General features: G+C 45.5%; 1 protein-coding gene across 6 annotated transcripts in view; it reads right to left on the reverse strand.

The window, feature by feature from the left end:
• The window catches only part of MTMR2 (myotubularin related protein 2), a 65,900-nt gene that overhangs the window by 2,862 nt on the left and 41,346 nt on the right, over nucleotides 1-21,692 (reverse strand). For all 6 annotated transcript variants that reach the window (XM_055701691.1, XM_055701694.1, XM_055701692.1 and 3 more), the window contains 11 exons: nucleotides 21,034-21,128; nucleotides 20,746-20,856; nucleotides 18,595-18,696; nucleotides 17,827-17,910; nucleotides 10,105-10,254; nucleotides 9,115-9,303; nucleotides 6,621-6,806; nucleotides 5,582-5,788; nucleotides 3,435-3,527; nucleotides 1,773-1,886; nucleotides 182-358 (listed from right to left, as the gene is read on the reverse strand). In XM_055701691.1, the coding sequence (XP_055557666.1) occupies nucleotides 182-358; nucleotides 1,773-1,886; nucleotides 3,435-3,527; nucleotides 5,582-5,788; nucleotides 6,621-6,806; nucleotides 9,115-9,303; nucleotides 10,105-10,254; nucleotides 17,827-17,910; nucleotides 18,595-18,696; nucleotides 20,746-20,856; nucleotides 21,034-21,128 (1,508 nt within the window). The remainder of the gene's footprint in view (nucleotides 1-181; nucleotides 359-1,772; nucleotides 1,887-3,434; nucleotides 3,528-5,581; nucleotides 5,789-6,620; nucleotides 6,807-9,114; nucleotides 9,304-10,104; nucleotides 10,255-17,826; nucleotides 17,911-18,594; nucleotides 18,697-20,745; nucleotides 20,857-21,033; nucleotides 21,129-21,692) is intronic.

Below are 21,692 nucleotides of genomic sequence, written 5' to 3' on the forward strand. Positions count from 1 at the left end.
TGTAGGTGCTGCGCTTATGTTTGCTTGCATCTGAATTTAGGCTTTTGGGTTTAGATTTAAGCAGCGGCAGCCTACGTTTGTCCATTACTTCTTGCGCTTCAAAGGTCCTGGAACTCCAAAATGACAGGATGAATACTAGCGGAGAGGGAAATAAAAAGCAGGAGGCGCGGAAGAGCCGTACCTGCGGTTTCATCCTGGGGTTCCAGCGGATGTAGTAGCCGACCCACAGCTCGAGATGGCGCATGCTGGCCACGGGATACAGGACGTGGTTGGAGTAGCTCACGTACAAGGGGTTAGTAAAGTCCTCGAGTTGGCTGTTGATGTAAGACCAAAGCGATATGGTCTTTTTTGGAAGGCTCTGTAAGAGAAGGGGGTGGGGAAGGCTTTAGTTCCCATACGAATCCCAGCATTTATCTCCAAAGCGTAACAGCATATACACGGGCCTGTCATTAATGCAGAGCTGCTTTCCCTTTTTGGCACCAAAAAAAAAAAAAACCCAACAAAAAACCCAAACGTTCTTTTGATGCGGTTATTGTAACTGAAGCACATGGATGCAGGCAGGCATACATGCACCCTGGCATGGGAACATCCCCATTACCCGCCCCGCTGCCAACACAGACCAGGAATCGCCATCAGCACAGCAAGGGGACACTGGCATGTGAACCCTCAATGCCTTAGTTAAACTCTGAGTTTTTTTAAAAGTGCTCCTGGAGGACTTGCTGGAGTATTTAATTGCAAAGAAAAAAAGAAAACATTTGACTTGCGCCCTGATCTAGTGGAATAATTAGGCCTGTGAATAGTCCCAGTGAAACCAGTGTTGAAGTGCTTTCCAGATTAAGTACTTCACGAGGCTGAGGCCTTACAAAAAGCACCAAAACTCACATGCAACAGCATGCAGGTTTTCTTCTCGGGGAATTACAATTATTCAATCACTATGGACTCTACAGAAACAGGGACCTTGAATTCACTACAGTACCATGCCACCACTTCTGTATTACAGTAGTTTTTTTATTATTATTTTTAACTGATGTGCTATGAACTATAATCACATCAGGTCCACACAGTCCCGTCCATGATGTACCTCTGTGATGTTAGGCTACAACCTTTTGGTGACAAAATCTTTAGGTAGGTGAGACAGAACGAGTGTCACTGCTTTTCCACCTGATTCCACACTGGGTCTGAATGTACCCTCCTCCCTTGGCAAGCCAACCTTGACCAGACCGCAGGGCAGACCTGGCCTGCGGCAGGACCTAGAGGCATGTCCTTCCTAACACTAGCAGCTCTGTCCTCTCGCAGAAAAATGCAAGCACAGCAGGAACACACACTGACACCGGTTACTTGCTGTAACCTATATGTGCAGAATGACAATGCACACTTGGTAGTTCAAAGCAACTAAAGGGACCACTTCAAGGAAAAAGGAGGACAAGAAGGTACCAGTTTCCACAGAGGAGGTTACATTAAACGGAAGTTCAAAGGAAAAACTGCACTTTCCACTACCTGGGAGACACTGGGAGCTATTCAGCCACCACTGAGTAGCTGAAAGCAGTGAGACTGTCTAGAAGGAAACCGTATTGCTCTGCAGTGTAACATCTCCGACAGACAGCAGTTTGCACAAAGAGGAAAATACCCTGTGTCCCAGCTGTTAAGAACAGGGGCTTGGCATTACCCAGACCTGCACCTGCCACTGCGATTGAGTGCTGAAACAACTTCTCTAGCAGCCAGCTAAAGCGATCACAGTACCAGGCCTTCACCTTGGAGAGAAACAGTCTTACCTCCTTCACTCTCTGCTGCTCACTGCTGCACAGGAAGGTCCCAAACAAACAGCTGTACAGGTGGTCCAGGATGGTTATCAGGAAGTACTCATTGAACTCAAATGCTGTAGGAAACTTCACACAGAACCAGAAAGTTAGGTTGGGATTTTAGAATAGGAATCACAAATTTTCTCCCACTTTGTGGTCTTGATAAGGAGTTGCCCTCTTGACTGCTAAAAACAGGATTTGTCCCTGTTCACTGCCTGGCTGGATATTCAGGACCATATCTGCTCCTTCCAGAAGTAACAGTTCTCTCTTGGAAAGCTGCTTTACATGTGCAGAGAGGAATTTTGAGCAAAAGCCAGAGGTCTGAAGGGTTTGAGCGTTGTGTTTACTCACATTCAGTGCTGTTTCAAGTTGAAGCTTGCTCTGCTATGCCTGCCCCTCGTGACAGACCATGCAACAAGACTGTGAACAAAAGGCTGAAGCACACGTGAAACCACACATAAAAAGAAATGGAAATTTCCTGGGGCCAAATGAGAATAACCTGTGTGTAACACAGCACTTCCCAGAGGGAACAGCAGGGAGGCATCTTGCAACACAGGGCCGCAGGAGGAGCAGGTGTATGGATAGGGGCTGTGTTTGCTGTTGACATTCCATGCAGAAACAATCAGACCCAAGACAGGGAGAACCGAAGCTCCACAAAGGGTCAGTACGAATACATGCAGTGAACTGCGAAGACGTGCTGGGAGAGCGGGAGGCCTTCCTCCCTCACAAACCACCCTTCTCCTCCCAGGCTGCCCCAGCTGCAACATCCTGACCTCACCAGCCACAGGTGAGGATGCCTGCTTGCAGGAGCAATCCAAGCATGATGAAAGCGACTTGATAATGGTAAAGACTTCCATAGAGCTTCATAGACAGTGTTCTGCTCGGATACCATAGAGCTTCACAGACTTTTCCATTTCACCTGTGTTAAGCCTGATTTTTTCAATGAACTGCCATGTGACGCATTTTGAGTCACACTAGCCAGAAAAAACCTTCCAGGTCCCACATACCTGGTGCAAAACCTCCCAACCACAGGGATCTCTCTTGAACTATGCCTCTGCCATGCCTGGTCTGAAGTGAAGAACTCGGCTCTGTACATCACGTATGAATCAGGAGCAGTACGTTGGCCATCAGAAGAACTTAAAATGGAGCAAACGCATGTCCTGCTGCAGGTTTGGTTATGCATTCAGCTTGAGCAGAGGCAACAGGGATCTGTCTGCACCCTCCACTCTAGAGACTTACATTAGCAGCTCAAGTCACCTATGCTTCTGAAAGCACAGTGGGCTGCTGAGGGTGCCTGGGGTGCCTGTTCCGGCCCATGGTAAGTGTAAGGCAGCTGTCCCCTCTTTTCCAGGTGAGGCAAGCTTCCTCTCACAAGCTCAGATTTATTACAGCAGCACGTAGGTAAGCAGCACCCACTAAACAGCTAATTTGATGCAAGCCAAGATCGTGGCTTACTTGTGCGTTCCTGCTCTTTGCTAAGCAGACTCCTGAGAAACTTGTTGCCAGAGTCAAAACAAGAGTAGAAGCCCAGGAAAGGGCCTGTGCAGGTCAACTTGGAATTATTCCTGCAGCCAGACACTGCGTCACGTCTTGGTACACTGGCTTCGTGGACACACGTGCCAGCCAGCAATTTACCTGTCTTGTCATTTGCCAGACACAGTCGATGAACTGGAGGAAGACAGGAGAGCGGTCCGCGTCTGCATGATTCTTATCTCCATGGCCGACTCTCTGAAACAGAGCAGGACAAAGAACATGAGTTGCACAGGGCTTCGTAGGGAAACTGCCAGTGTCTCCTCTCAGTCTTTACCAGCAGCTTTAAGAAGTTTCAAAATCAGAGTCCTGATTTTGCTTTGTCCATACCGGTGGGTAAAGGAGTAAAGGACAGCTACTCCCTTCGTCTTTGAAGTGAAATTTCTTTATGGGGATATTTTCATGTTAAATTAAAACAAGAGTTGTTTGAGTAGAGGCTCCAGATGCTATGCTGGCACTGATTTCAGTTAATAGCTAAAGTTCAGAAGGAAAAAAAATGAGAATGCTTTTTGCTTCAGTTGCAGCTGTCGTCCTGGCTACTACAGTAGTACAGTGTGCTAGATCCAAACACTACCTACAGGCACGGCATGTGGCGACAACCGTCACACAACACCTCGCAGCTTCCAAGCGCTGTACAAACACTAACCCGGGCCATCTCCTGCCACCTCAAGGGAGGCAGTGATGAAAGTATCCCCAGAAGTAGGCCTCCTACCCTGACCGTGCTGTGTGGCCAAGACATGTGAGGCCTGATTCCTTACAACCAGTACAGCACATTAGTGGTTATGTTACCCAGGAGCCCTAAGTACCATACAAAGACACAAGAAGAACATGTAACTGTTGGAAGAAGGGTTCGCCGGAGTCAAGAAGACGCTCAATATGAGTTATGCATCTTGCTCAACTTTATTAGTTGCTAACACTACTTATATAGAACCGATACACATGCATATTCGTAAAGCAGAAATATAATTGGTTAGCAGTCTCTAAACGCCCGCGGTTCTCACACCCCTAATTATCATGACTAAAATAAGCATTCTATCCATGTAGCTAATTGTGTCGCTGTGCTTCAGCCTTGTAGTTTGTTACTCCCTATTTTCCCATACCGCTCCCTATCTTTCTTGGCCCTGCACCTGCTTTCCCAGCAGCTGTAGCTTGCTACAGCCACGGCCTGTTGGCACAACATAATTACTTGGTCTCAGGACTCAAGAATAGCTCAAGGCTACCTTTCTTGTTAACTTCAGCACAATTCTGATTACAGGCCTATTCTAATACCAGGCCTGGATTGTGCAGATCTTCAGAGATTCGAAGGCCACGCTTCTGCAGCCATTCTTCTGGATGCAACAGAGATCCTTGCCTCTTCTGTAATACTGTTCCCCCCTCACCAAAGGGAATCAATATAATTATCTTCTTTGTATAGACAGGGAGGCTAGAATACCCATCATTCAAACACCAGATAACAGTTTTGCTGCAGCAGAACCTCCACGGCTTAGTACCTCAGTTTCTCCACCTTCCTCAGAGCTTTTGACTATGCAACCCACCACTGCACGTGCTGTAAACAGACCTTGTTCTAGCTCTTGCCAAAATTAAACAACCACAAGAGAACAGCTAAGAGCAAAACACAATAGTAAAAGACTGAAAGTCTCTCTCAATTCCCACCGGTGCAAACTGTAACAAACTGCTGTGTCACAAAGTCCACAAAGCTGCCTCTCTGCAACCTCTAGGGACACAACCACAACTCTTGGTGCAGTCTCAAACTGTTCATCTTTCACCTAAAGAAGAAAAGCCTCCCCAAAAATGAAATGTGCCTGAAGAAAATGGGAGGTCAAGGCCATTAACAAAATTCCCCAGCCTCTTCAATACAAAGGCATTTGTTAGATGATGATGTCCAAGCAGTCTGGACTGAACTGGAAAGAAAGACACAAAATACCCCAGTGGTCTCTACCAACTCCCGGCAGAAATGCCTACCCTGAACCCAAAACCACACTGTTAGTTTAAGCCTAAGCATGGGAACACGACATGTCAGTCAGGCACCTGAGAAATTTAATACCACCTGTTCCTCTTATCTAACCAATATTGTCTCCAAGCAGGTTAACGGAAGACTGGAATTATAGGCAGAAAACAATAGCAGCAGCATTCACCTTTCTTCTGCGAGTTCAGCTGGGAGACTTCTCACAGGAAAGGCTAAACTCCTTTGAAATTCCTTCAAGGTGGACAATAACTTTCTGTTCAGTGCCTTCCAAGGGCTAGTGACTCACCAGCTGAAATCTGTGGCCGAAGCTCAGCCACTCCTTCTCCACTAGCACTTCAAAGCCCCTGATAGTTCGGTAGTAGCCATCTAACATGAGCAGAGAGAGAGAGGTGAGCTGGGCTGTCCGGTCCCAGCCATCACTGCAGTGTACAACCACAGATGTCTTCCCCGACTCCACCTTGTCAGCGATCCGAAGGGCTCCAGCCAGAATGAGCTAGGAAAAAAAAAAAAAAAAGTTACAACATCTCTTTGGAACGGAAACTATAAATGAAAATGGCTAGTGACAACACAAGCTTCAAGGAGAATGGTAAATCAGTTCCAACTACTTTATAACTAGGACAGCAAATTGGTGAACACAGTTTTTTGTTCCAGCAAGATGACAACAGATCTAAACTGTAGTGCAGGCACAACTCTGGAAGAGCCTTTGCATTAAGCTCAGTCCTTGGACAGGTCAAGATTTAAACACAGTAGCGTTCTGTGTCTGACAGGAACTCAAAATGGCCATCACCTTGCAACCGCCCCCGGAGCAGATTTGCCCCTGTCTGCATTAGCAGGTCCACAAAGTAAGCTGGGTGTTTGCAGGAGAGAAAGAGCTTCATTTGAAAACCAACATCCGCAGACGCTGAAGCACTCATTCTGACTCTGCTTGGATTCCTGAAAAGCACAAACTCCTAACATTTGCTGCTCTGGACCAGGCAGTAACACCAGGATGTCGAGGACCAAGAGTCTGGAAACTCTGGGACTCCTGTGCTCTAACCACAGCTTTCACAGTTAACACATTACCCAGCAACACACTTCACCTCCAAAACACCATTTGTCAGTATTTCAACCCCCTCTCTTATTCCTCTTCCAGTCTCCTCAAGATTTGCCATTCCATGAAACTGTGCTTTTAGTTGTTTATAAATCAAAACCAAATTGTAAGTCTTTAGATTTCTCATGCATTGAAATCCCAGTACTGGAGTTAGCTCTGGATACATTTCCCAGTGAACAGTCTGGTACGGACTTGTGGTTACCCAGCTGCATCCAGTGGGTGCAGACACACATACCTTGATATGCTCTAGCCAGTGAGTTGACTCTAAGTTAGACAGCCAGTGAGTCTCCTCGATATTGGGATACACAATTTCTTTCAGTTTTCTCAGCGATTCCCTCATAACGTGAATGTTGTGAATGTCCAGGAACACTAATTCTGCATTCTGGTAAGCATCCTCGCTCTCATAGCCCCCTCCTTTAGCCTGAAGAACAAAACCCACATACAAATCATTAAACAAAACCATAATTTATACTTTATCCCAATCGTCTGTCCTAAGCAAATAACAGCTGACAAAATACCACAGTGATTGTGCTATCTAAAGCAGGCAGAAAACATTGGATTTATCTTAAAATTGGGAACAAATATGCGCACACTTTGTGTCTCTTTCCTGCAACAGTTAATGAATGCTACAATTTGTACAAAGAATATCACATTACAAGCCTTCTTTTTCTCTGTAATTATCATTTATCCCCATTCAAGCTGCTCATTAGATTCACTATTCTGTCATTTACAAATTTACCATACCATTATAGAAGAGTATATCCCACACACTAATTACCTTTCCTAGGAAGTGGGAAAGGCAGATTAAAAAAAAAAAATAATAGTAAAAGAATATCAGGTTTAGTGCAACAAAGTAGTTCTACCATTAAAACAGGGCTTACAGTGATGGCATGAGAAGTAATTTTTAAAAGGGTGGAAAGGAGGGCCCTGGGAACTACCAACCTTCAGCCTCACCTCTGTGCCTGGGAAGATCATGGAACAGATCCTCCTAGAAGCTGTGCTAAGGCACATGGGGGACAGGGAGGTGATTTGAGACGGCCAGCACGGCTTCACCAAGGGCAAGTCCTGCCTGACCAACCTAGTGGCCTCCTGTGATGGAGTGACTACGTCAATGGACGAGGGAAGAGCTACAGATGTCATCTATCCGGACTTCTGTAAGGCCTTTGAAAGGGTCCCCCACAACATCCTTCTCTCTAAATTGGAGAGACATGGATTTGATGGATGGACTGTTCAGTGGAACTGGTTGGATGGTCACATCCAGAGGGTAGCCGTCAGTGGCTCAGTATCCAGGTCATCAGTAACAAGTGGCATCCCTCAGGGGCCTGTACTGGGACCAGCACAGACAGTGGGTTCAGGTGCACCCTCAGCAGGTTTGCAGACAACACCAAGCTGAGTGGTGCAGTTGACACACCTGAGGGACAGGATGACATTCAGAGGGACCCGGACAAGCTCCAGAAGTGGGCCTACATGAACCTCATGATGTTCAACAAGGCCAAGTGCCAGGTCCTGCACCTGGGTCAGGGCAGCCCTGGTATCCATACAGGCTGGGGGATGAAGGGATGGAGAGCAGCAGTGCCAAGAAGGAACTGGGGGTACTGGTAGATGAAAAGCTGGACATGAGCCAGCAATGTGCACTCACAGCCTGGAAAGCCTTCTGTATCCTGGGCTGCATCAAAAGAAGCGTGACCAGCAGGTCGAGGGAGGTGATTCTCCCCCTCTGCTCTGCTCTGGGGAGACCCCACCTGGAGTGCTGCGTCCAGCTCAGGGGTCCTCAGCACAGGAAAGACATGGACCTGTTGGAACGGGTCCAGAGGCCACAAAAATGATCAGATGGCTGGAGCACCTCTCCTGTGAGGAAAGGCTGAGAGAGCTGGGGATGTTCAGCCCAGAGAACGCTCCAGGGAGAACTTACTGCAGCCTTTCAATAAATAATAGGGGGCTTATAAGAAAGATGGGGAAAAATTTTCTAGTAAGGTCTCTTGCAATAGGATATGGGGTAAGAGGGTAGATTCAGACTAAGTATAAAGAAGAATTTTTTTATGATGAGGGTGGTAGAACACTGGCACAGGTTGCCCACAGTGGTGGTAGATGCCCCATCCCTGGTAACATTCAAAGTCAGGTTGGACGGGGCTCTGAGCAACCTGATCTGGTTGAAGAAGTCCCTGTTCACTGCAGCAGTGGGGTTGGACTAGATGACTTTTAAAGGTCCCTTCAAACCCAAACTATTCTATGATTCTGTAAGAGCAGGAAGAACACAGCAACATTCCAGGACATTAATGATCCCCAGCTTATATTTTGAAATGATGCCTGATTTTCCTAAGTGCTGAGTATCCCCTGCTCCCATCAGGGTTAACAGGGACAGAGTTCTGGTGCTGTTAAGAGGAAGGAGTCTTTCAACCATGTGAAGTGAAAAATGGTGATACACAAGATCCAGGGTGCTAGAGTTTGACCTCAGTACTCTGACCCCAGTACGACTTTGATTTCTTTTCCCCCATCCAATCTCATTTCCCATTGTAGATTAATTCAAACGGACCTGCAGTAATCACACTGGTGTCTTACAGGTACCAGCGCAGATGTAAAAGTCATTCTAGAGAATTACATTACTGCATACAATTCCCTTCACTGTAACAAACCCTTTCGTGATCCTCATGAATAATTTGAAACAGTGGTAGAAAATGTGCTCTAAATTATTACATTCCCAGCTCCAGACAAAGGAAAAAGCGCCTGACCTTATTGGCTACAGCATTCACACTAGGCCTTGCATCAAATATGAATATTTTATGGGACTGAGCATTAGAATCCATGATGGCTTGAAGGTACTTTTCATCTTCCTTGCTTCGCTTGCCACTCACTCCCACCATTGGTTGGCTACAGCGAGTGATCGTTGCTTGACTTTCTGGGTGAATCCATGACAACACCTTTGAAAACAAATGAGAAAGAAATGAAGAAAAAATGGGATTCATTAAACCAGTGAAGTGTGTTACCTGTAATGGCTTGCTCTGGGATCCTGCCCTGTATTAGCTGGTTCCACAAGGCTGGATTCTATTAAATCACTATTGAATGAAAGAAAGAACTCTTCTGTCCTTACTCATTCATCTGGTGGTACTCCCAAAGTTTGAACAAACAAGAAGTGACTGAAAAGGTTTAAGTCTGACTTTTAAATAAGATGCAGACTGTTTTCTCACAAATTTTCCGTCTCTGCATTCATTGGGCTACGTCTTACCCTACGTTACACCACGTAAAAGTTAAGCATTTTAGGAACAGATTTAATTTTCTACAGACTGGAGAAATAAACCAGTACATTTTCAGTTACCGCTGAAATGAACATCATAACAATCTATTTTGACTTAATTTCATCTAATAAGCATTTTCATCAAGAATATCACTAAATATTCCCCTATCCTGAAAGTCAGACGAGGCCAGACAATTGTAATCCATCAAACAGGGCCGCTTTGCATTTCCTAAGAACTGAACTGAGATTCGGTCCAGGTTGTGCGAAGTTATCTTATCTTCTCATTTTGGTTTAGTCTATGCCTCTTTCACAACAGTAGTTCCAGCTTTCTGGCTGCTTTCTGACTTCTCAAACATTGCTGTCACTTTTATTATCCATTGACCATTTATTTGCTCCATGGAATCCACTCAGCCTGATCTTGGTATTATTTACGGCCCAAAGGTATGTAACAAAACCGCATCAAAGTGGCTTCTTTTGTCACACTCACTGGTATGCGTCCTCTTGATCTGAAAGATGCTACTCTCTTTAATTCCTCATCGGGAATGTTTACAGGCACAGCTAGAATGGCAGGGTATGTATCACACAGCTCATAGCGCTCATTAATTTTGGTCAGCCTCCAGCTTTCATTGGGAATTCCCTAAAGAGGAAACAACAGCAGGTTAGCAAATGAATTGCTCTGAGACCTCAGCACAGTCAAATCCCCAGACCTGAAATTCAAGGCAACTTTTGTTAACGAAGGACATTTACAGCTGGAGCCTAGGACTGCATTAACGTGGTCATTTGCATTTTGTGCCTCCTCCCAGATAGGTAGATGTTTTGCTCAGGCCACTGAAAAGCAGGAAAACTAGAAGACTGCAGGCAGGCTCACCTATGGCAACGGAACTGTGGAGGCTACAGATGTGGCAACACAGGTGATCCACCTGAGATCACCTTTAATTACCTCCTGGTCTCATCATAGTGTTTACAGGAGAGCCAGGAGCAGGACAGGATGGGTGACTGACAGTCCTCACACCTCTCTTAGCTCAAACGTAGTGGGTGGAAACTGGGGATGGAGTGTAGTTACCAGACGGGCTGGAGGGGAAGAGAGAAGGGAGAACAGGCAGTAAAACACCCCAAAAAACCCAAGCTGTTTTGGGCCTTGCACAGCTGTACGACCCCTTAAAACCACCAAAACCCTAATAACTTTATGTTTCTCACTGCGTGACTGTATGGGATCTGGACAGAGATACACAACTCTCACGCTCCTCTCAGACCAAGCTCTCTCTTGTACTAGTCTGACTTGGGCTGGGAGAGCAGGGGATCTACACACACACACCCCCCCCTGAGCTCAGCATGCCCTGATGGGGAAGCAACTCAACAGCTTCCCAGACGGTAACCTCCAGGGAACACCTGAAGCACAACAGGGACAATCCTGACAACTTGCAGACTTAGTTTGGCTGATGCTGGGATGTAACAGATCAAAACCGTGTGGCTGCTACTGTGTGCCTACAAGGAGACATTTACACAGACACTTGCTGCAGCAGGGGTGAGCACTGACACAAAGCATCTCTGTGGGGAAGACAGATCTACCGCAGCGAACATGGCCAGACTGTTAAGTACAGAGTCTGTTTTAGAGGAGCACCAGCTCTTAAAACAATGCATGCTTCTGTTCTAATAAACAGTACTTCATTTTAAGGAGGGTGGTGGGACACTGATTACCACTGTTGCAGCTCCCATGGGAAATAAATGACAAATCTAACCCGAATCAGACGAGCTGTGGTAATTGTGGTTGACCCACACAGATTGCAGCTGGTTCCCCATCAGAGCGGTGAGTCACACTGTCAAAACAGGTCATGGTTAGAAATGTGAGGAGAGGACAGACCTTTGCCTAATACTGGTCACACACCCTGCTTGTGAACCACACCTGGTCCTGGGGACCTCACAGGGAAGGAAATGTTACTACATGGAATCAGCAGCGCTGCCAGGATCACGAACACCTGAAAACCCTGAAGGAAAGCTTCTTCTTGGCAGTGCCTGAAGCCAAATTGGCAGAAAGTGGCATCAAATAGTGTGTATACACAGTCCAAGCTTACTGATGGGTAAAACATGCTCAGAGGTCTACCTGCTGTACACAGCGAGGACGGAATCTCCTCGGTCCACCAGCTGCTGTACACCAGGGAACAGCAAGACTTGCTCTTAGCTGTCCATCAGCTGTGATCAAACTGGTTACTACCTGGAAGTGAACTAATGGTAAATGACTAAATTGTTCTCAACACTGTTCTATTAAGTACATGGCTGCACTGCAGTGGATCCATCAGCAACGCTTGAAGATTCCACCTCCCCCAAATCTGAATTCAAACTATGCTGTCAGCACACTCTTGGCAAGGAAAATGGGAGCTGACAAGCAGTTACATGGAAGAAAAGCTCATTTTTGCCCTGCCCTGCAACTCTACCAGTGCTCACTGAGAAGATCAAGCCATCACTGACACTGTAAAGCACCCTCTTCACGGCGGTGGGCAGCGTGGCTTCAGCACACACTGCTCGGTCCAGAACTGACAGCTCCAAAGCTTTGTCTTTCAGCACCACCCTGACAAATGTAAATGAAATCTTTCCTCTGCAACAGCCCAGACCAGAAAAAGCCATGACACAACCCCAAAGAAAGAAAAGATGATGTGTGTCAGCATTCAAATTTCATTTGAATCATAGGGAATGTCTGCTTCCCCCTGGCACAGGAGCCTTGAATCACAGCACCACTCAAAGAGGGCTTTGGATTCAGATCATGACTTTCTCTAAGGATTCAAAGCAACAGAAACAAGCAAAGTGGGCTAGAAGGGAATCTGAATTTGCACCTTCCCAGGACATTTGCCACGGTGCCATGTAGCTTCTACATTTATTCATGCTCCTTCAGACTTGTGCTTTCTTCAGCTGAAATCAATAGAAAAAGCTAAACGTGATATAAAGCACATTGTATTTCCTCATATAACATGCACTTCACTGCTTCCTGGTGAGTTGTGAGCACCCAAAAGCCTACTATCAAAGCAACCCATTGTTGTAGACGTAACTCAAGAAGCCGCTGCAGCCTTGGGATGGGCTCTGGGAGCTGCCTGCCCACACAGTTGGCAGAGAACCCAGGCGTGCCAAGCTGGCAGCAGGCGTGAGCATCCCCAGGCTGCCAGGGAGCACGGCTGCCGAGCATCCACACCAGGGACCAGCGCTTGCTGCCCGGACTGCTGCACAAGGTCTGTCTTCTCCAGGTAAACTAACGCCGCTAGTAGCCCCTGGTGTCAGGAGAACTCTCACGCTTGGTGACTGCCAGAGAGCAAAGTGAGGAAGGCTGCACAGCCACATCTATGGCCATAAACTGAACGTGCCCGTGCCCGTTCTCACTGAGACCAGCCGGCACAGCGCACCTCACGTTCAGACTCGTTTATCCTCAAAACAGGGCGGTTTGTCCACGCTGCCGCCCGGTGATCCTTCACGGCGCCAGCCCTCTGAACCGTGCCCAGGTCTGGGAGCAGGCAAGCCAGCCTTGCAGCCTCCCTCTTCTCTGCTCCTCTTCAGGTCCCGGCTCTGACACGACCCAGCCGCACAGCCACGGCTCCGACTGCCAGGGACGCTGCAAAGCCACGCACGAGAGCTGCGTGAAAATCTATAGAAAAGCAAGAAACGTAAAACTGCAGATAGAGGAAGAGGACTGTTGAGATGCGGATCGCTGGTAACTCAAGGTTTCAGGAGGGAAAAACATCATGAAATGGTACAAAATCCAAAAGGCAAAACTGCGAGTTTAGTCGGGGGTCATTGGATGAGGGCCAACAGCTGGGTCATCTGTGTGCTGGGGGTGACATTACTGGTGGAAGATGGCAACAACCCAACTAAGGGAGGTGCAGAGGCTGATCCTCCACCTCTCAGTAGTGCCTGCCTGGCCAGGAAAGTCTCTTCAGATGCCTTCCCTGAGGTGGTGAGTACTAATTCTCAGCCTAGTAGCTAGTTACATCTGAGCTATCTTTTTTGTGTGTTAGCCAGTAAACCGCTTCATACTCTCAACCTGCGTACATCTTGCTGGAGGAGGATCTTCGTGCATGGCTGAAGATGCTCAAACACACTCATTCAAAAGAGAGACAGTAACAACCTGGACTGAAGCTATGCCTCCAACGTGCGATGAAGGTGCCCCAGTGCTCGGGAATACTCCTTACAGCTGTATCATCTAACCATAGAGACACAGCCTTTGTGTCATCTCCACACACAAAGCAGACTTGGCTTTCCTCTGGATAGTCATTCATGTCTTACTTTAATGACCTGTGCTCAGTTATCACTTGACCTACGCATGTTGTAGAAGACAGAGTTTCTTCATTTGCAAGGAAAAATGGCTGCAGACAGACCAGCATGGCACTGAAACCACCACCTTGCAAAGCACACGTTTAACCTTAACCACATGAGGATCTGGCAGGAAAAAAAATAATTTCCTTGCTGGAATTATACACAGCCCCATCTCTCTGTGGGATGCAGTAGACCAATTCTGAGCTTAGCCACACAGGTACACCCTGAGCTGCAGCGGGCAACGCAGGGAGGGTCCCGAGTTACACATCAGCAGTGCTTCTCTCGAACTCGGTCTGAGCCATGGGATACCAAGAGGCTGAGCACATTTAGCTCAGCACATCCCTGCACTGACAGGATACAGCTGCCAGAGCCAAGCTGGTCCCTCTGCTCAGCCCAGGCTGTGCCTGCTTAGCACAGAAGGGCTGCGATCCCTTTTGCAGTAGGGACGTACCTAGCGTAAGCAGGACCTCAGTTAAACCATGGGACATTTAACAGTTCAATTCTCATTTTACTCCCCTAAGTTACACCCAACAGGCCCCTGCAGGATGCTGCTCTCACACCGTACCTTTCCCACTCTGCTTGTACACTAATGCTGGGCTTCTTTTATCCTCAAAACAAGTCAGCTCCTCTGCCAAATTATTTTCTCTACTTTTTTTCTGAAAGCAGCAACCACAGACCTGTACTGTTACTCCCCGGTACATATGACCAGAGTATGGGATTAGATGAGCATGACTTCTGTAGGGAAACATCACACATTTCCAGCTTCACAATCCCTTGTAATATTTTCCAAATGCTCCCCACCTTGTTAAGGAAAATGAAAGCTTTAAGTTACTCCAAAGGCATCTCAAGGCCTTTTGGTTTCAGCTGAGTCTTATTCACTTTGCAATTCTGTTTTATACTCTGCCAGCCTGCGTGTAATAAAAATCAGGGAGCAATTTCAGTTTTAAATTTCATTTGCCACATGTGATTCCATTTACCAACTAAATCCCAAACCTCTCTAAGTTCCTTTTGTTCTCTACAGGTTGTTTATTACTCCCCATAGTTTTACACAATCACAGATTTTTAATAAGTTACATATTTCCATCTTTCCCAAGAATGCTAACAGAGATGTCAGGGGTTTACTGACTATTTTTCTTAATTGCTACTATCTCTATCATATCAACACACTTATATTAACCTGGAAGATAAAAAAAGTAAATAAATCATACCACACACAAACTTGCCATGTCTACCAGTGTAGATATAGGTCCTACTCTAAAAGTCTTTTCTGGACGCCTTGTAGTTGGCTTCTACTTTTGCTCTGCTCCCCTCCCTCTGTGCCCCTGCTCCCACCGGGAAATGACTGACATGGCCTAAGAGATACCAAGTTAACGCCTGGCCATACTGCTGGGCTGCTCATGCCCTAGGCCAGCTCTTCTCTAATAATTTTTAAACTAATTCCAAAAGGTCCTGCAGATCGTGCGCATATCCTGCTTTTCTGTTTCTGATCACAATTCATACGGTTAGAGACAGGTAATCCTATTATCTGACTTGATGATGGCAGTTTTGTTTCACTGTTAACGAATCCCTGCTGCCATTTCAGGACATAATCCTGATTTACTGTAGTATTTGTTATTGTTTTAACAGAACCTGGCTGGATTAAGAAAAAAGGCTAAGACATTCACACAGATAAATTGAACATCCGTAGTTATAAATGCTGAAATTAAATAAACAGACTGAAATACCTAAAGGTTTTGGATGGGACATAAAGCTTCATGCTGCAGGACCTAAATCAATCAACGAAAGGGATGAAATTCTCCTCCTGGCCAGATCACAACATAAACATCTACTGCAGTACAGTTTGCCTCTTCTTCAGCAGCTGGTGTTGGTCACTTTTGAAGATAAGCTACGGGGACAGATGGATTGTGTGATCTGCAATGGTAATGACTGTGGCCCATCATGGGTAACATTCAGATAGGCTGTGGCTGCAAAAAATCCTGGTCTGGATACATTTTTGCAGTTATCAACATAAGCAAATGACCAGGGGTTTCAGCATATGAACATTAGTTTGGTTTGTCGACATAAAAGCAGTTAGGCTAAGGTCTTCCTGTCCGGTCAAAAATGACACAAAATCAGGTCATAACATTGCAGCAGCGTCTCAATTGTGACATGCTTTACACACAACAGTGCTACTTTGTGTGACCAGAAATAAAACACACCATGGGCCAGTCTCATTTTCGTTACAGAAAGGCGCTGAAGAGCTGGAAATGCAAATCACATCCATGTAAATATACCTATCCTTTCACCATGTAACCAAACTCCCGCAAAATTTAAGGTACAGTCAATCACAATAAAAAAACCCTAATACAGGCAGAAAAGCTTGTATTCTAAAAACAGGCATGCCAGGATTAAGAAACTGGAATCATCTACCTCCAGATTCTCAAGGGTCAGCCCTCCTTCCTTCCAGGTACTGTAAAAATGTCTTTTGTACTTTGCCTGTTTTAACTGAAGCTTGGCTAAGTGAATGCTGTGCTTTTCAATGGAGACCATTTTGATAGCACCGTATTCTTTAGTCTTTACTCCAAAGTTCTCACCCCTATAAAGAAGCGTCTTGCCCATACAGCTTGGGCTGCAGATCCTTTATAAACAGATCTTTCCTTAAAATAGCTATCAAGAAAGAGTTAAATTCTAAACGAAGCAATAATTGCTGCATTATCTGGTCTTATTAGTCAAAGTCAACCTTAGATACAGTGTGTGTCCTTGATTACAAATAATGGGCATTTGTCTCCGTTAGGATTTTAGATAGTGGTATCTCATTGCAAAACATACACTTTTTTGCAATGAAGACATAGGAGGTAAGATACATCTCACTTTCAATTAGCAGCCTAGAAGCCAGCAATCTATCTTAGACAGCTATTTTAGGAGGGAACAAATCACCCCCAACGGTGAAGCACTCTCTCCCCATCTGTTAATGACAGGCCTAGGTAACCAATTTAGAAGGCATGCCCAGCTTTTATGAGACTTGAGCTAGAAAAAAAAATCCTTTCTTCAGGTTTTGGATGCCAGGAATCAGATGAACAACGAGGCCAGGATACAGGTCTGGTTTTGTTTTGGTTTGGTTTATGGGAAAGACCCAAATAATTCTTTAAATTCTTAAAATTCCTTAATTTTACAAAGAAAACTTTGTTTTATCCTGGCAGATCTGGATGAGACAGAAGTTTACTGTATTCAGTGCAAATGTGGCACCAAATTGTGCTGTTTCCTCTACATGAGAATTTTATGACAAGAGTGATTTCATTATAAAAACCTAAATTCTCCCATCTTTTCCCCCCGGGAAGGATCACTCAAGTTTTTACCACAGTACTCCTAACTGACAGCCTGCCACTTCACGACCATTAATACCTTTGACAGTGCACTCTTGGCACACTACAAACTGTTCTAAGCTATGGTTAATCACAACACACTCTAGGTTGATCCTTAGGCCAATTCCCCAAGAAAATGAAGGCATTCTACATTTGATTTTTTTCTTTCCAAGTTCTGTTTAAGACAGGAAAGAATGAAAAGAATTAAAACTGATACAAGCAAGATCTGAGGTGTGAAACTCAACAGTTGGGTGCCTGCACCTGCAAAATGCATCCTCCACTTCTCACTGCCGCAGTGGCTGATGAGTAAGCCAGACCAATGGGGCTTTTTACCAAAGCCTAAAGTCAGCTCTCCGCAGCCTGAGTAATCTCCACCAGTGGATGCTACTATCTTTAAAGCTGTACTGCTGTCATCAATCACTGCGGTGTGGAGAACAATGTTCTAACCCAGCCTGCATGACATGTGTCAGCAGGATCACTCTCTACTCCATGCGACCTGTAATTGTATTACTGCACAGAGCCTTACTTCTGAAGAGCAGAGATGATGAGGAAGGACATGGCACAATACACACCTGTCTTCTGTACTCCCAAGTGGGGTCATACACCTTCCACCCATTCTCTGGGAAAACTTCTTTGTACTCAAATGCAAAAAGTGGCTGAAAGAAAGAAAATTTACCATTAAGAGCCCACTCCGAGCCCATTTCCAGGATGCAACTCGTGAACGGTCCTTCTTTTTTCCCATTATTGCACTGCTTTTCTTTTAGGGCTTTGTGAAAAAGATTAACACACTCACTGTAGCAGGTAATTAGTACAACAATGTATTTTCCTCTATACCCCTGATCTTGCTTGTCGATTGTGTAGTACTTCATGGACAAAAGTAGTTTATTATTAAAGAGAGAAAGAAAAGACTAATTGGGCAAGAAGGCTGTTACATATTAAGAACTAGATCCTTTCACCCAGTATTTGAAGCAACAATTGCAGTGCCATAACACGACACAGCAGAACTGCATTCCAGATTTGGGGCAATGCAGTCAACAATTAGCTGTAAACCTCTGATGGATGTCACTGTGCTTTGAGTATTTTCCCTCTGTTACAAGGATGTATCAGTAAGTCATTCTCCATGCATGAAGGAATCCAGCCCCAAGGTAGTAGACTTTTCCTGTTTTTGACACAACCTGAACTCCTACAGAAGTCATTCTAGAACAGATTTGAAAACCAGCATTTCTCCTCCTTCAACAAAATGCACTCTATGTGAACACTGTACCAAGTAGATGAGACTGAACAAAACAGCTTACTGCCACTCTGTGCCTTTTGGTAAAAACTGAAAAGAAAATACTTACCAGATTATTTGAAACTGGAAAAGCATATTTCATTAGGTTCTCAAATATGGACCGTCTAGTTCTCCCTTCAGGCTTATGAGCAAACCGCAAGTTCCGAATATCCTACCAAAAAAAAAAAAAAAGAGGGAAATCAAATTGCAGATTTCTGAACCGCTTCAATACCCAAAGAAAAATCAAAAGCCAGCATTAAAAATAGGGTCACATCATGATGCTCTTTCATATTGTACTTTGAACACTGTTGTATTGTAACTCTGGGCTTGGTTCAGTGGTCATCTGCAGCCTCCAACAAAGCCTGCCACAACTGCAGAGGAGCAGAGGGAGTGCACAGGTGCACCTGATCACAGCATCTTGCCTTCCTGTGAAGATCTCTACCTGCCGAAAGTCTAGGGGAGAGCCCTGCTCAGGAACAAGCTAACTGATCGGCAGGGCTTTGTGAGACAGACCTCCTAACTCTTACTGGGCTCTCACACTGAGCTGTGCCAGAAGACAGCTGGGAGGGACTGCCTCACAAAGTACCTCCACAGAGCTACTGCAAGTAGGGAGCCCAAGTCCAGCCAGTTTGGTGCAAAGCAACCAGTGCCATCTTCCTTTAAAGCTTCCATCTCTCAGAGCACTCAAGCACGTCTTGAAATGGAGAACTCCTGCACTTTGCACAGCAGCACAGTTTCCACACAAAGTGGTAACCCAGGACCTCCTTTGCTCGTCTACAAATTCAAATTCAGAAACTAAATAAAGCATCTCTAAGATGCCAAGATTTTCCAGGCAAGCCTACAACTCAAACACTTGTAGTAAACAGTTTAAAAGCCACTAGCAGGAAATGAGCTATCAAGTTCAAGCATACGAATATGGTACAGCAACTCAAAGAGTATGAGATAAACAGCCGAAGACTCAGCTTTCTCACAAATCTAAGGTAATTGGTCTTAGACAGAGAACATTTCAGGACACATGCTGTACCTGTACTACTCCGTTATTGCACTAAACTGCTCTGCATATCCTGGGCCAAGCAGGCTGGCACATGGAGAGATATATATACATGCTGTATAGGTCCAAGATACCCATTGTACAGTTTGCACCTGTGCTTCCCACCCAGGGAAACAACGTAATTCACTCCAAACCTGACCACGTGTGCAAATGTGCACACAGGCAAAACGGCTGAGGACTAGGAATCCAGATCAAAACAGGCAATAAATTAGCTTGCCAGCACAAGCACCCCTACGTTAGCCAGGGAGGATCATGACTGCAATAGGACGAGGGAGCAGCCAGATGATTTGGTGTAAGTTATATCAACTGCTCTTGACTCAGCACGCCCACAGCATGACAGTCTGCCTGGCTTCCCGGTGCCTCAGAATCACAGCAGCAACCACAGCCAGTCTGGGACCCCTTTTCATTCCTTCACCTACCCTTGTCCAGCAACAGGCATCCCTTCGGCCTTGAGGGGGCTCTGACAAGAGCTCGAAGCAGCCCAAGACCTACAAGGTCAGCTCTCACCAGGTGGCCACCAAGGGAAGCAGAGGGGTTGTGCCCTGGTGAACGGCCAAGGTACGGATTTAGGACTGGACATGGTGGCTTTATCTGCTTTGTGAGTCTACAGTAAGTAGACACGAAGAGGTGAATTATTTTTATTCAAGTTTACACTTCCAGTGATTCCAAGGGCTCTTGAGAGGCACATGTGAAATACGCACTGCCTGGAAAGAAATGCTAGAACAGCCTCGAGGAGGACGGAAGGCTACCTGCCAAGCCCTCACCACAGCAGCAGGTGGACATAAGCTATCGATTCAGGGGGACACGTGCCTCTTTCTTGCTGTTGAAATGCAACTGAGCGAAAGGCATCCTGTATCCCACAATGACAGGAGTCTCCCTAGAATAGCCTGGTGGGCAACCGTGAGAATCCTTTAGTGGGATGCAGGCCTAGGTTTCGACTGTAAAGAAAATACATTACCTAGCACAAAGCCTGCATAAAGGTTTGGATCTCATCTCGAGTGAGTGGAGCTAAAGAATCCTGAAAATTGCTTTTAAAATCAGATGGGTCTTGAAGCGTGTGAACTCACACTGACTGAAACGTTTTACAGAACATCCTACAATACCACAAAGAAAACCTTTTAAAATATATGTTCCCCTTCCCCTATTGTAAAATAAGAGATAAAAGTTTACCTTGCATACAATTTCCAGCCCATATGAATTCTCACCGCGACTGGAAGCACCTCCAATTTTCTCCACTCTGTTGATTACACCTAAAGATGCATCTAGGACAAAAGGAGGGTCCTGTAGACAGTTGAAATTTGTGAGTTTAAAAAGTGGAGGGGGGGAAATCCCCAGCTCCTGCTCCCTTATGCCTATATTCCCAAACATATAGCTATGATTCACACAGAATTACTCTCAAAGAACACCTAGGTCTAAAGACTGAATAGCCAACAAAAGCAGATGATTTGAAAAGCTTACCCGTTCCATGCTTTTAAAATACAGCCTATAATTGGTGACGGTAAGGGTTCCTCTGATTGCTCCAGTGAAGGGACAGATGTAAGTAACATCCTTAGCTTAACAAAAAGAAGAAAAAAAAAAAAAGAAAAAAAAGTTGTTAATTTAATGGTTAATTTATGGGAGCAAAATTACGACAACAACAATAATTGGGGGCTCTACTTTTCAGACCATGAAATGAAAACAAACTTCATCTGGGGTTCTAGTGTAGAACTAACATGCAAGTTTCAGTTCTGTGGAGAAGGTAAGAGTTTGGGTATAAATCGAACACCAGGTAAGTGCCATCACCTAGAATCCTCCATCTGCACATAACTGCTACCCCTGTAAAAAAGCCAGTATTTGGCTGCAAACTGTTTACTCTTACTGAGCAATGCATTGCCAGTCCGTGAGAACACCATGCATGAAAAGAGATGATCACCGCCTGGATGCATCCATTTGAAGCTGACAACAACCTGCATAAAAGCTAAGGATCATCCGCAAGCTGGTTTGTGCCACCAAGGACAGGAAAAAGCAGTCCTCCTGCTGGGGCTTTTAGGATGCTTGGGTCCTTCTGCACACCATCAGCCCCAGGATGCAAAGACCCTCAGTGCTAAAAGCCAGCGGAGCTACAGCAATTTCCAGCA

Source organism: Falco cherrug, chromosome 2, assembly GCF_023634085.1.
Source record: "Falco cherrug isolate bFalChe1 chromosome 2, bFalChe1.pri, whole genome shotgun sequence".
Lineage (NCBI taxonomy): Eukaryota > Metazoa > Chordata > Aves > Falconiformes > Falconidae > Falco > Falco cherrug.